We start from the raw sequence: 13,394 nt of genomic DNA, 5'->3' as shown, positions 1-13,394 counted from the left end.
GACCGTTGCATGGCGGGGCTAGTTCCAAGCTAGTTTATTTGTAATCCGACCATTTCAATTCCCTACCAGTTTAATGTTCACTATAGGATCATACAACAAACTCATCTCATTAACTATCAACGTCCATCTCTTTTGTCGTGATCCTATAATGGACAATTACACTTAATCAATCCTTTTACCTCGTTTGAAATTCTTTGTTTCGAATCTATGATGTTCTTACTCCAGTATTAACAGGGGCATAAATGAATTGAACTTGAACGAATAAAATTGTTTTTGTGTTTGTTTATCTTTTAATACTATTATCCATATCTCTATCCCCTAGTAACTCTCCTGTGAGGAATCAATCTGGCTGTGAAGACAGGAAGCAAAGAGCTTCACACCTGATAAATGGAAAAAGAAGTGATGATATTAAGTCGTTCCCTTGGAAATAACATGGTATGGTGATCAACACCACTTAGTAGAAACTTCATGTCACAGAAGAGAACAGCATGCTCAGCAGCTTAAAATGAAAGGCCAACATGATGAGGATGAAGCGAGTAGAAACTTGAAGTGGAGTTAAGGAAGAAAGCCCTTGAATCACTCAAAGCAAAGAGGGGCATTAGTCTGCAGATGAATCATCTTTGTACATTTATGCTATAGCCTTTTTGTTTGACTTAATCTCGTACATACTGATTTATTACAATTCCTAATCATCTACCGGTTTGGAAAACTGTTTCATTAGAGGAATGTTATGATCTTGGAATTTGAAAATGAAACATCAACCCTACACCTTCAAACTATAATCTATATTTGGTAACATTCGGTGAGTTGATTTGAGTTTGTTTAAAAGGACAATCTACCCAAATTATCCACTGATTTTCTTCTATTTATCTGTCCATTTGGACCAACTTCACAATAGGTGTATAAGACACGGAGGGTCTCATTCAGGTTAATCATTCTGCATCAGACCAACCACTCACGGATCCCAGGGGTGTCAAATGAGACCCGATTAGAGAAGAAGAAAAAACTGTATCTCAATGAGCAGATAACTTTAATCTCAGACATTACAGGCTCTGTAGACCAACTTAATGGAGGCATTCAAAGATTACACTTGAAATTAAATACAATTAAACCCATGTTTACAGAGAAAATGAAAATTTGAAGCTTTTCCGGCATCAACCACTGTTATAGAAACGGTCTTATGATCTGAGATTATCCAACATCGGATTAAGCTGTGGTGGGATCATTAATCACACCCAAGAAATCGTCCTTTATGGTTCCAATACAGAACTGCAAAACAAAAACAAAAAACATCAATCTTAATAGTCACCACTGTAAAATGATATCAGGATATGGTTCTTCAAATATATGCAAAGACTCAACTCTGGTCAGAAAGTCTCGGATGAATGTGACAAAATCTAAAGAAATTTTAACAAATGTGCACACAAAATACTGGCACACATAGCTGCCTACATGTTCAAATATAGAACTGAAATCGGTTTATCTTTGACCCCAAGGCACAGACACGTGATTTACCCGGTTTCAGACCATGCAGAAGAATAATGAGCAATAATCACAAAGGAAATATAAAAAAATCTCAATGTACACTTAAGTGCATAACTTTCCATAGTACCATAATAAATGCAACTGATATATGACACCGGTAAATGTTATCTTAATCCAAGTGTGACTGCTAGAAACTAGTATGGTGCAGTATATCCAACTTTTTTAAAAAAAGTTCCATGCATTTGAAAGATTCTTGAAGAGTCCAAGCATTGTAGCTACCAATTCTGAGCGAGCTTAAAAGACTCTACATTAGCTTGCATCTACATCTCTAAGTATATCTTATCAACTAAAGCCCTTAACATGTTAAGAATGCGATTCATGGCACAAATAAGTTCAGGAAATATGGGTGAAGATAATAATGAAGAAGAAGAAAGGGTCAAGTTCATACTATTTCGGTAGCATCTACTCGAGTTCCAATTATCTTCAAGCGAACTTCACTGTCCTTTTGAATCTTAACCTGTAAAAATATAAACAAAAAGGTCAGAAGTCATTCTCACGTCAGAAAATTAAAAATTACTTTGCCTTAACTTAAGCATACCGATCCATCAGAGGTAGTATAATTCGGTATATCTCCAGACTGAAACTCCATATCATCTAGGATAAACTTTTTTTTTTTGATAAAAGTTGGAGGTCTCATTAAAAACCCCCCTTCATAATTGATCCTTTCCGAGAGGTAAGGAACAACCAGTGAAAGGAGGAAAAGAGTACCTCATTTTATTGATATAAAATTCGTACGCCAAAATGCATTCGAATTACAATAGATAAGACTATCCCCTAAGAATACCAAAAAACATCCTCAATAAAACTAACCAGTCAACCAACCCCTTCTTTAGCTAACTTATCGGCCCCCCAATTACAACCTCTAGGAATTAACTTAACTATCAACACCCTAGACAATACAAAAAACTCAATATCCTTAATTAAATTACTAAAATACACAGGTGCCGAAGAAGGCGAGTGAATCCAATCAACAACTGTTTTGCAGTCAGTTTCCAGAATCAATATTCCTTTATTAGACCAAACCGAGGAAAAGAAAATTTCAGTTGCTTTCCTAATTGCCTTCAATTCTGCCAAAGGAGGAGGACCAGATCCAACACATTCTGAAAACAACGTCAAAGTGGAACCATTTGAATCTGTAAGAATTCCCCCAATGCCACCAGCCAACCCATCCTTTGTGACAGCACCATCAACATTGAATTTGTAGAAATCCGTAGGAGGAGAAAGCCGTTTTTGAACTGCTCTATTCTTTACCTTTGAGCACTTAAAACCATCTGCTAAAGTAGGATCCGCCATTAATAAGTCAACTGAGATCGAAACTTGTTGAAACTTGGCAAGAAACCACTTAACTAATCTAAATCTTACAATAAAGAAGAGAGAAGACTTGTCAAGAACTTTATCGTCGAAAACAATTGAATTCCTATGTTTCCAAATAGACCAAAGAACAACACTCGGGATAAGTTTCCAGATCACAGAATTGGCCATCAAATCAGGCCAAGAAGTAATGAATGATGGAAGATCAGAAGACATAACTGTACAGATATCCCAAAAGCTGAAAAAAGTATTCCAAATCTCAGTAGTAAGTGAACAAAAAATAAACAGATGATGGGCAGACTTGTAACATCCGCAATACCGGGTTAGTGACTAAATTGAAAAGTTTCAGAATTTGGTGACTAAAGTAGAAGAATGAAATAATTCAATGATTATTGGAAATATATGATGAAGATTATTTAGTAATTATTAAAGGAAATTAAGGGTATTATGGTCTTTTTCCTTTAAAAGATATTTTTTTTCCTTTTACAAGCGTGGAAAAAAACGTGGGAAGAGAGCTATCTGGAAGCTTTCTTCTTCTTGCTTTCTCTTCTTCACGTGGGGCTTAGCTACAATAGGTAAGTTGGGTTTTTATAGTTAATTACTGTAAATATTAAGTGGATTTTGATTCTTTGGGTATTAAATAAGCTTAAGGAAAGCTTATATGGGATTTAAACAATAAGATAAAGGAATTAAGAAGGAATTTGCAATATGAGTTTTAAGATGGAATTTTGATATGGTATGGTTGTTGAAGTTTTATGGATGAATTTGACTTGTCATCAATCTAATTAAGAAGTATGAAGTGTTAGAATTGGAATTAGAACACATTGAAAATTTAATATGGTTCTTGAATGCCATGTAAATGATGGAATTTTGGGTTTAAAGAAATGATTATGGAATAGAAATGAGTTTAAATATGTGTATGGAAGTTAGGAATATTAAAGGAAGTAAAATATGAAGGTTTAAGCTGAAATGAAGTGAATTTCGAGCTCAAAATAGGATTTATGGGCTAGGGGAATCGATACCCATTCAAGGGGAATCGATACCCTCTCAAACGACAGAATTCCAGAATGTCATGAGGGTATCGATACCCCGAGTAGGGAATCGATACCCCCTAAAGGAAAATTGTAAATATTGGTTTAATAAGCTCGTTTAAGTTGCTAGTATCAAATTACAAGGTGTAGGTATCTAATAATTGTCTTAAAATGTATAATTATGTAGATTCAGAGCCTAAACGAGTTCCGGAATCATTGACAAGTAAGATCGATAAAAAGGGAAGATAAGAGATTGGAATGGACTAGTGAGGCCAGGTGAGTGCATATTAGTATTATATGATGTTAAATGGAAATAAGACTTGCGACAAGTCTATTTCCATAATAAAATGCATGAATTCATAAATAGAAGTATATATGTGTATGATTTATATGTGTTGACATGTTATTGTATATATGTATTATATGGTTGATGTGAATATGTGATCTGTTATGATGATATAAACCATATGATATGATAATAAATTATATGAATATAAAAGATAAGTTATGTGATAAGATCTTTGATATATATATATATAAATGAAATGTTACTACGTGAATACATGTTATGAGATAATTTAAGTAATAATATGAGAATATGGTAAAAGTGAGTTTATGAGAAAGGATATGAACTAAGTAAGCAAATGTTACATAAATAATATATTAACTAGGAGACTTGAACTTCAGTGATACTATGAGCATATAAGATAAGATAGAGGAGAAAGATTCATATGCTTAAATAAAATTATGATACATTAGTTGTATAATAGAAGCTATGGAGTGATATGAAATGATTATAGGAGTTGTACGGAATTGAATTAAGTAAATAGATTAAATTGTACATAAAAGAAATAATAGAAGTAATATATTCAGGTTTATAAGTATAATGTAGGTTAGGTAATGTAAGTGTATACTAAAAAATACAGAATAAGGTAGATGATATGATATTAGATATATGTTTACACATACATGTGGTATGTGACAGAAGAGAAGAAACATGTGATTATGAGATCAATGATTACACGTACATATGATACGTGACTGAAAAGAAAAGATATGTGTTTATAAGAGAAAGAATATGAATAAGTAATGTGAAATGTTATAAATGATAATGCCCATGTTATGTGATATGAGAGCTAGGGGTATAGTTGGCATGCCAAGGGTCGAGGGTTTACCTATGTTCTTCGGGACATATGGACTGTTTACCTATGTTCTTCGAGACATATGGACTGTTTACCTATGTTCTTCGGGACATATGGACTGATTACCTAGGTTCTTCGAAATCTATGGACTGGTCCTTCGGGACATTTATACGAGCTGTTGTGACAGCATAGTGGTGCACAACCTCAATGTACTCACATACCTTAAGTTCTCAAAAGTATACATTGTCTTTACAGAGAGTAAATAAATAAATTGATTTGCTACTATGTATGTTTTGTTGTGAAGTAGTATATGTGTTCCATGGTATGTAGAGAAATGTTCGATATATATATTTATACGATAAAAAGGTATTAAAAGTACTTGTATTATCTTATGTTATCATGTATACTGAATTATATGTGACACGATTGAATTCATAGATTGAATGTTTATATTTCTGAGAAATGCATTATTATTATGTTTTTGCTTCACTAAGTCTTCGACTTAGCGTGTGATTGTTTCACACGTAGGGTACAGAAGCAAGAAGAGAAGAGAAGAAGAGTAATACAGGTCAACATCTCCCATACAAGATTTCAGATCAGAAAATAGATGAGTTAAATGATTTTTGTTATTTTGAATATAGTTGGCATGTACTAATTGATTGAGTTAAATATGCTCTGATCGATTTTGATTATTGTGGTCAAATTACGTAACTAAACTGCTTTTACTCTAAGGAAAGTTTTAAATTTTCTTTGAATTTTGTCAAGAGTCAAAGTTTGAAAAGTCAATGTGACACCTCGGACTCGTATCCGGGTCGGGTACGGGTTGGGGTGTTACAAGACTCCTCATGCTGATTACATAACGGGTAAAGATCACCATCAGATAAAAGAACCCTTCTTTTCTTCAACTCTGATTTGACAACCAATTTTTGATGAGTAACTTGCCAAAGAAATGTTTCAACTCTAGGAGGAACCATCCCCAACCACACATGATTTTTCCAAATAGGGTTTTCCAGATGATCCTTCCCAATAGCCTTTCTGCAGGATCTCACCGAAAATAGTCCATCACCATTCCCAGTCCAGGATAGGAAATCATCAACTGCCTCGGATAACTCTATGTTATTCAATTTAATCATTAGCTCCAACCATTGTTCCAATTCCCAGTCATACAAATTTCTTCTAGTTCGAATATTCCAAGACCAACCATTAGAATCATAACTTCCAAAATTGACCACCTTCCCTTTTTTATTTAAAGACAATGCAAAAATTCTTGGAAATTGAATTTCCAACGGGGAATTGTCAACCCAAACATCATTCCAAAAGGATATTGACTTACCATTCCCCACTTGAAGCCTTGAATGAGATCTCAAATTTTCTCCAATTGGATCATGCTTTAAGAAGTTGTTTACAATTCCTTTCCATATCCAAGAGTCATGGAGAGAATACACCCTACTAACTGACATAGACAGACTGTCTTCATTGTGTTTGCTACAGATCAGATTTTTCCACAAGGATTCTTTCTCGTTTGCAAACTTCCATATCCATTTTCCCAACAATGCCCGATTAGTAAGATTCAAATCCAAAACCCCCAATCCTCCGTATTCAATTAGGGTACAAACCATTTGCCAATTTACCTAAAGTATACGACTCTTCTCTGACCCATCACCCCACAGGAATTTAGCCATCATGGAATTCAGTTTCTGACTTACTTTGCTCGGCAACTTAAAAATAGATAGAAAAAAAATCAGAAAAGAAGACAATACCGACTTCAAGAGCACCAATCTGCCAGCTAAGATAGTAAATTAGCTTTTCACCCTGCCAATTTTTTGTGGAACCTTTGGATAATAGGATCCCACAGGATAAGAGAGTTCTTCTTTGCTCCAAGAGAAATCCATAAATATTCCGTAGGGAAAGACCCATTGAACACACTATGGATAAAGCCCACTCTTTCAAAATGTCTTCTTCCATATTAATTCCGTACAGATGACTTTTCGAGAGATTTAAATTAAGACCAGCCATCAAGCTGAAAATTCTCAAGACTCTTTTCACATTTCTAATTTGGCCGAGGGAAGCGCGACAGAAAATGATAAGATTGTCTGCGAACTGAAAATGTGTCAAATGGCAAGGGTTTTCTGCCCCTCCAATAGAGAAGCCATAGAAAAGGCCCATCCAGTAATTCTGAAATCTGAGTAGCATATGACAAAGCGTAAATGACAGAAACTTTACTACAATAAAAAAGTAATAAAAATACCATCAAGATACAAAAGTTTCCTATATTAGATTTAAGTGATAGGCATGCTTAAGGGAAAAGAAGCTACTTCTTCACATATCATGCATTAATCTTCACCCGGATTGCAAAGTACACAAAAGTGAATCTCATAAAACGAAACTCGTGTTTCCTCGTATGTTGTCATAGAAACAGAAAATCGCTCCCCAACAAGGGAACTAGTTCAGTAAAGACATCAACGGGATACTTTCAATTCTACTAATTCAAATACTATTTGCTTCCTTAAGTTTCTACTTCATCTCAAATCAAGATACAAAACATAACACTGAAAAAGAACGAAAACTTGTGCCTCGGAAACAAGTCAACAACGCATGGCATACAACCGAAGTGAAAGATGTATATTCTAACGGATGTTTAACAAGACATACATGGTTAGAAACGAAAATTTGGACCGGGCCGGCTTCTGCAGAAAATCCCATCTGTATGAGAAGCCACAAACATTAGTTACAACCATTAAAAAAATTTGACAGAAACCAATTGTTAAACAATCCAAAGGAATACATGCCTTGTTCACCATCGAAACAGCGGCTTCCGAGATCTCCCCTTTAAATGGTCTGAACACAACACATTGATATTTGACAGGGAATGTCACAAATCCTGTCCCGTCTTGAATCAAACCTTTACCGACGTTTTCTATACCCGTTATTGCAACCACAAATCCATGTCTTCCACTGCAAAAGAATTACCAAAGTTACCGATTTTATCCCCAAAACTTATTCTTGATTCTTCCAACAAAACCAATCAATCCATAAGAACCCTATTTGGAAAACTAAAACCCAACACAAGTGAAAAAATTATTATTTTTTGTCCGATTCGTTGAGAAGTTGTGAAGGAAAGAAGAACCTGCAAGTGCCCTCGACATCTTTCATGAGTTTGGAAACGAGGTTTTCTCGTAGGTTACGAACGAAGTGGCGTGGGTGCAGCTGCATGTTCCTCTCCAAAACTATGGGAAAAAACATTGTTTTTTCTTCGTCTTTTCGATTGAGAACCAAAGTTTTAAAACAGAACAGATTGATGAGGTTAAAGTTGGGCGGATGTTTATTTGTAAATGTGTTTCGTTCCCTTCTATTTATTTATTTGGGGTTCCCGGAAGGCTTCCGTTTTAAGGCCTTGAGCTCGGGCTGCTTACTTATTTACTGGGTTCTTAATTGCTACTAGATTATATATATTTAGGGTTCTCCTAGAATTATGGTTTAATTTGTAAATTACTCTACAAAGTTTGAAATATTTTAATTACTCTACAAAGTTTGAAATATTTTAATTAAGTTATCAAAAACATCAATATTGTACTAATCAGTCCTTCCACTAAGTTAGACACTAAATATCATATTGATTTATCATCAAGTATAACCAAAACACGTATATCAAGTTTTAAACATATATAACTAATGATGGGAAATTTTATATTTATTAAATAAATTAATACAATTTTAACATATCTTCTATCAATATGTTAACATCTAACTTAAACGGCTGTCAAATTTTTAACAAAAATGGACAAGTTTGGAACATATGAATAGTTGACTATTTTGTAACTTTTAATAGTCGAAGAACTCAATAAAATACCATACTATAATTAGGAAACCATCTTATAATTAGGAAACCATCTTATAAGTTTTAATAATCAAGATACTCAACAAAACAACATTATATAATCGAATGACCATCGTGTATTTTACCCTTAAATTAAATTCAGATTAATACTTAATAATGTTTACATTTATAGTGGACTCGAGTAATTTAATATTATTATGTAAAACAATTATTAAACCATTAAAAATTTTAAGAACTAATGTAAAATCTAAAATAATTTAGAGAAGACCTGCCTATTAAAAGTACAATTATTTACATTTATCTTTTAAAAACCTTAAATGAATTAATTTGATTCGTTTTGTATTGTCCCATCATTGTTTCTACCATCGGTATTACCTTCTTAATTCAACTCGTGTTTCAATTGCTGCATTTGGACTGTCAACTGAGCCATTGATCTGTTTTGTACATTTCAGTTCTCATAAAACCATACACATTACATAACCCATAATCATGTTTAAAAACACAAGGAAAACAACACTTTTATTACAAGTCAGTGACTGATCAAAATAAAACAATTTAAACCTTTGTTTTCTAAAAGCAACTTCCAAATTCCAACCTCCCATCATCCACTTTTGAACAAAACATGTCATTAAAAAAGGAAGAATAAAAGCCTTTACGAGCTGCTAACAAATGGATTTGTTTAAAAATATCACAATTAAGTGAAAATAATATTACCTTTGTTTCTTCAAGTAGAACAACATCCTTTCTTGGTGTTCCCTGATGCATCAGCCACATCAATGGTTGTTCCCTGGCCGGGAATTGCGGCATTAGCTTTGGCTTCCTGTGCTGCCAATGCCTTTTTGCTTACGATATGGTAGACCTCGGTCAATATGGTTTGGAATGCCTTCTCGATGTTGGTGGCATCCAACGCTGATGTTTCGAGAAAAGAAAGCCCATCCTTCTCGGCCAGGTTTTGACCGTCCTGTTCGGAAACGGCTCTGAGATGGTTCAAGTCGGACTTATTTCCGGCCATCATGAGGACGATGTTGGAATCTGCATGGTTCCTTAATTCACGCAGCCACCTCTGAACATTATCAAAGGTTTGCCTCTTGGTTATGTCATAGACGAGAATTGCACCAACGGCTCCTCTGTAGTAAGCACTAGTGATAGCTCGATATCTCTCCTGACCTGCTGTATCCCATATCTGTGCCTTCACACTCTTTCCCTCCACCTATATTATGATAATGAAGTGAAATTAATACCAAAATACAAACCAAACAGTTCATCAATCTCCACTAACATAATTACTAGTGAACAAAGAAATCAAGAAGGTTCTGATAAATATATCATTCTGGCAAATGAAGAAAATGTTGATTATATCATGGGCCATGAACAACAAAAACAACATACTCCCCATTAATGAGAATGGGGATAGGGCAGCATAATAACAGCCTGGATTAATATAATAACTAAAATTTCAATCCAATGAAATAACAAGAGAGTAATGCTTTTTGACATAAACATAGACATCAAACAAGGATTCTTTAGAGGTAATGAAGAGTCCACACAAATCTACCAATCTTTCCATCAAAATAAATAGAAAAATGTTTTGAATGGATCGAATCTTCCATATTTCTTATATGTAGAATTTGTAACGGGAAATAGAAATGAAACAGCCATCTCAGCTCAACATGTTATTCATGAAATAAAAAATTAAAGAAAAACATGAAAGCGCCTTTGATGATTACTGTCAGATCATTCATTCTCCTTCTTTTTTTTTTACTGCATACCATTCAAAATGAACTTCCAAGCTAAAATCAAGTTGCAAGAGAACGCAATCAGATTCTTCATGTGGTATTATAATAATTTTTTACGTAATAAATGTTTAATTAGGCATAAAAATTCACAGTAAACTTCATCATGCAGTCTTTTCCCTCGATACTAAATCAGATCATAAAGTAGTCTAATATACTTCAAAATACCAACGATGAAGAGAATGATCAAATTCTAGAAACTTCAAGACTAATTAATTCTCAGCATAGAATTAAAACAAAAACACGAGGATCAATCAAAGAGGTGTCGATTGAATGGATGAAAAAAACCTGCAGATTTCTCGTAGCAAACTCGACACCGATAGTGGATTTAGATTCCAAACAGAACTCGTTTCTGGTGTACCTAGAAAGGATATTTGATTTTCCAACTCCAGAATCGCCGATCAAGACGATCTTGAAAAGGTACTCGTACTCATGATCTACTCTATGCGCCATTTCCTATGTCTTTTATCTCTTCCCTCTCAAACCTGCAAGATCCAAACACCAAATAAATCAAAAAGAAAAACTGAAAAAAACGGAGGAGAAGAGATTGATATGGAATCTTGAAAATTACCCGAAGCGGATGTAGATCGAGAAGAGAGAATTTTCAAAATGAATGAAATACGATAGTTTTGGGGAAAATTAAAAAGGGACGGCGCAAGGCCAAGCCGGGAGTGCTTCGTTTTTTTATTTTAGGGTACATTTAGTGTTTAGTACTTAAACTATTAGTTTTGATCCGTTTTAGTATCTAAACTTTTAATTTTTTCAAAACAATACCTAAAGTTTAGTTTTTGTTTCATTTTAGTATCCGTTCAAAATTTAACGTTAAATTTAAAAAAAATGAAAGTTTAGGTACTAAAAAGGGCCAAAACTAATAGTTTATGTACTAAACGTGTTAAGTTCTTAACAACAAGGTACTATAATGAAATAAAAACTAAATGTTATGTATGATTTTAAAAAAATTGAAAGTTTAATTACTAAAATAGAACAAAACTGATAGTTTATATATTAAATCTGTAGTTTACCCTTTATTTTAAAACGATTAAATTTTTGGAGGTAAAATATACCAAATTACCGATGGTCCCGATTAGAAGATATTATTTTGTCGAGTCGCTTAATTATTAAAAGTTAAAAAACCATCTCTTGAATATAGTGTGTTGTTTTCTTAAGTCTCACTACTATTAATAGTTATAAAATGGTTATTCAACTATTCATATATTTCAAACTCGTACTTTTTTGTTAAAAAATTGGCGGTCATCTGAACTGGACATTAAGATGCTGATTAAGATATGATAAGATGCTTTCAAACACTGACACGACGTCACGATATTTCAAACACTAGTTCGACGATATTATACAAACGAAGAGTTAATCCACAAAATATAATACAAACAACTATAGGATAAGATTTTATTATATCTTAGTCAACATATTAATGTCTAGTTCAGATGATTGCCAGTATTTTAACAGAAAAATATGAGTTTGGAACGTATTAATAGTCAGATAATCAATTTCATATTATTAATAGTAAGAAACTCAACAAAATAACACACTATCAAAATATCATTTTATAAATTTTAATAGGTAAGTAACTCAACAAAACAATTCCCTATAACCTCGTTCATTTGCATACTTTACCCTAAATTTTGAATAAAATATATTTGTTTTACGGTTTTCGCCATTTTGGGTGGATGAAACGGTGGCGTCGTAATTGCAATCGTGTAAAATAGACAAAATTGAAATGTCAAAAATGAATTGGAGCAGGCTGGCTGGCTGGCGTGGTTAATGATTCGCAGTTGATAAAGCTAGCCACTCATTTCATAACTTTGAAGCGGAGCAATCTGTGGTTTAAGAAGTTTTTTAGCCAAAAATGTTTATGGCTCTGACATCAGCCCTTTTCACTTTCTTCTTGGGAACAGTGACAGTTAGCACCCCATTCTCCATGGAAGCCATGATCTGATCCGTCTGGGCATTCTTAGGCAGGCTAAACTTCCTACTGCTCCCTTCCGCCTTCCTCTCCCCGCTTATCTGCAGCATCCTGTCGTCCGCCACCTCCACTATGACCTCTTCTTGCTTAAAACCAGGACATCGACCTTGAACACGTGAGCTTCCGGTGTTTCTTCCCGATCAATCCCTGGAGTTCGTGTCGTCTGCAAAGAGGAAGCAAGTTCTCGAAAGGGAACCGGGGATCGAGAGAGGATGAATCGTAGAAGTTGTTGCGTCGATAGCCGAAGTTGCTTGGAATCCGAGACATTTTCAGAAATGAAATAACCTTGTTACCAATAAAAACTCAGAAAGCTTTGTATGCTTGTTTTGGAACCCTTGCTTGTTATGTCTGGTGAATCAGAGAACCTGAGGTGAATCAGAGGAATAGGATTCTAGCATTCACAAGATTTTTTCCGGGACATTTTTCCAGGGTTTTGTGTTAATCAGAAACTGAAAAGACACTTCCATTTACCACATTAGTGAATGTTCAATTCTATACATGGGCTTTTTACATACACAAGCAGAGGACTCAAGAACTTAATTTGACTTAAATTTATCAGTAGGAGTATGATAGAATATTTTTTTACAAAATTTAAATTTCATTACAGATAAAATTAATAAATTTGTTGTTATTCAATTTTTTGTATATTTAAATCAATTGTTTAGAGATATAATATTGGGTAAAATTGGAGAGTTACCTAGTAGTCTTAGCTGATAATGTGTTTTGCGTAGGGTTATTATGACTTTTCGT

General features: G+C 34.0%; 2 protein-coding genes across 2 annotated transcripts; both read right to left on the bottom strand.

The window, feature by feature from the left end:
- Positions 1-993: 993 nt before the first annotated feature.
- On the bottom strand, positions 994-8,359 carry LOC120165777 (DNA-directed RNA polymerase II subunit RPB7-like). Its single transcript, XM_039175221.1, has 6 exons — positions 8,157-8,359; positions 7,819-7,984; positions 7,682-7,732; positions 2,084-2,149; positions 1,934-2,002; positions 994-1,269 (listed from the first exon to the last, which is right to left on the bottom strand). The coding sequence occupies exons 1-6, from the start codon at positions 8,270-8,272 to the stop codon at positions 1,207-1,209; spliced, it is 531 nt and encodes a 176-aa protein (XP_039031152.1). The 5' UTR covers positions 8,273-8,359; the 3' UTR covers positions 994-1,206.
- Positions 8,360-9,359: 1,000 nt separating this feature from the next.
- Positions 9,360-11,351, bottom strand: LOC120165775 (ras-related protein Rab11C-like). The gene is made up of 3 exons (XM_039175220.1): positions 11,232-11,351; positions 10,949-11,145; positions 9,360-10,077 (listed from the first exon to the last, which is right to left on the bottom strand). Exons 2-3 carry the CDS (start codon positions 11,111-11,113, stop codon positions 9,592-9,594), a joined length of 651 nt encoding a protein of 216 aa, XP_039031151.1. The 5' UTR covers positions 11,114-11,145; positions 11,232-11,351; the 3' UTR covers positions 9,360-9,591.
- Between the last annotated feature and the right edge of the window lie 2,043 nt (positions 11,352-13,394).

This window comes from Hibiscus syriacus, unplaced genomic scaffold (genome assembly GCF_006381635.1).
Source record: "Hibiscus syriacus cultivar Baekdansim isolate YM2019G1 unplaced genomic scaffold, ASM638163v2 tig00111614_pilon, whole genome shotgun sequence".
Taxonomy (NCBI): Eukaryota; Viridiplantae; Streptophyta; class Magnoliopsida; order Malvales; family Malvaceae; genus Hibiscus; species Hibiscus syriacus.
Note: the sequence above shows the minus strand (reverse complement) of the source record. Positions and strands in the feature narration are given on the sequence as shown.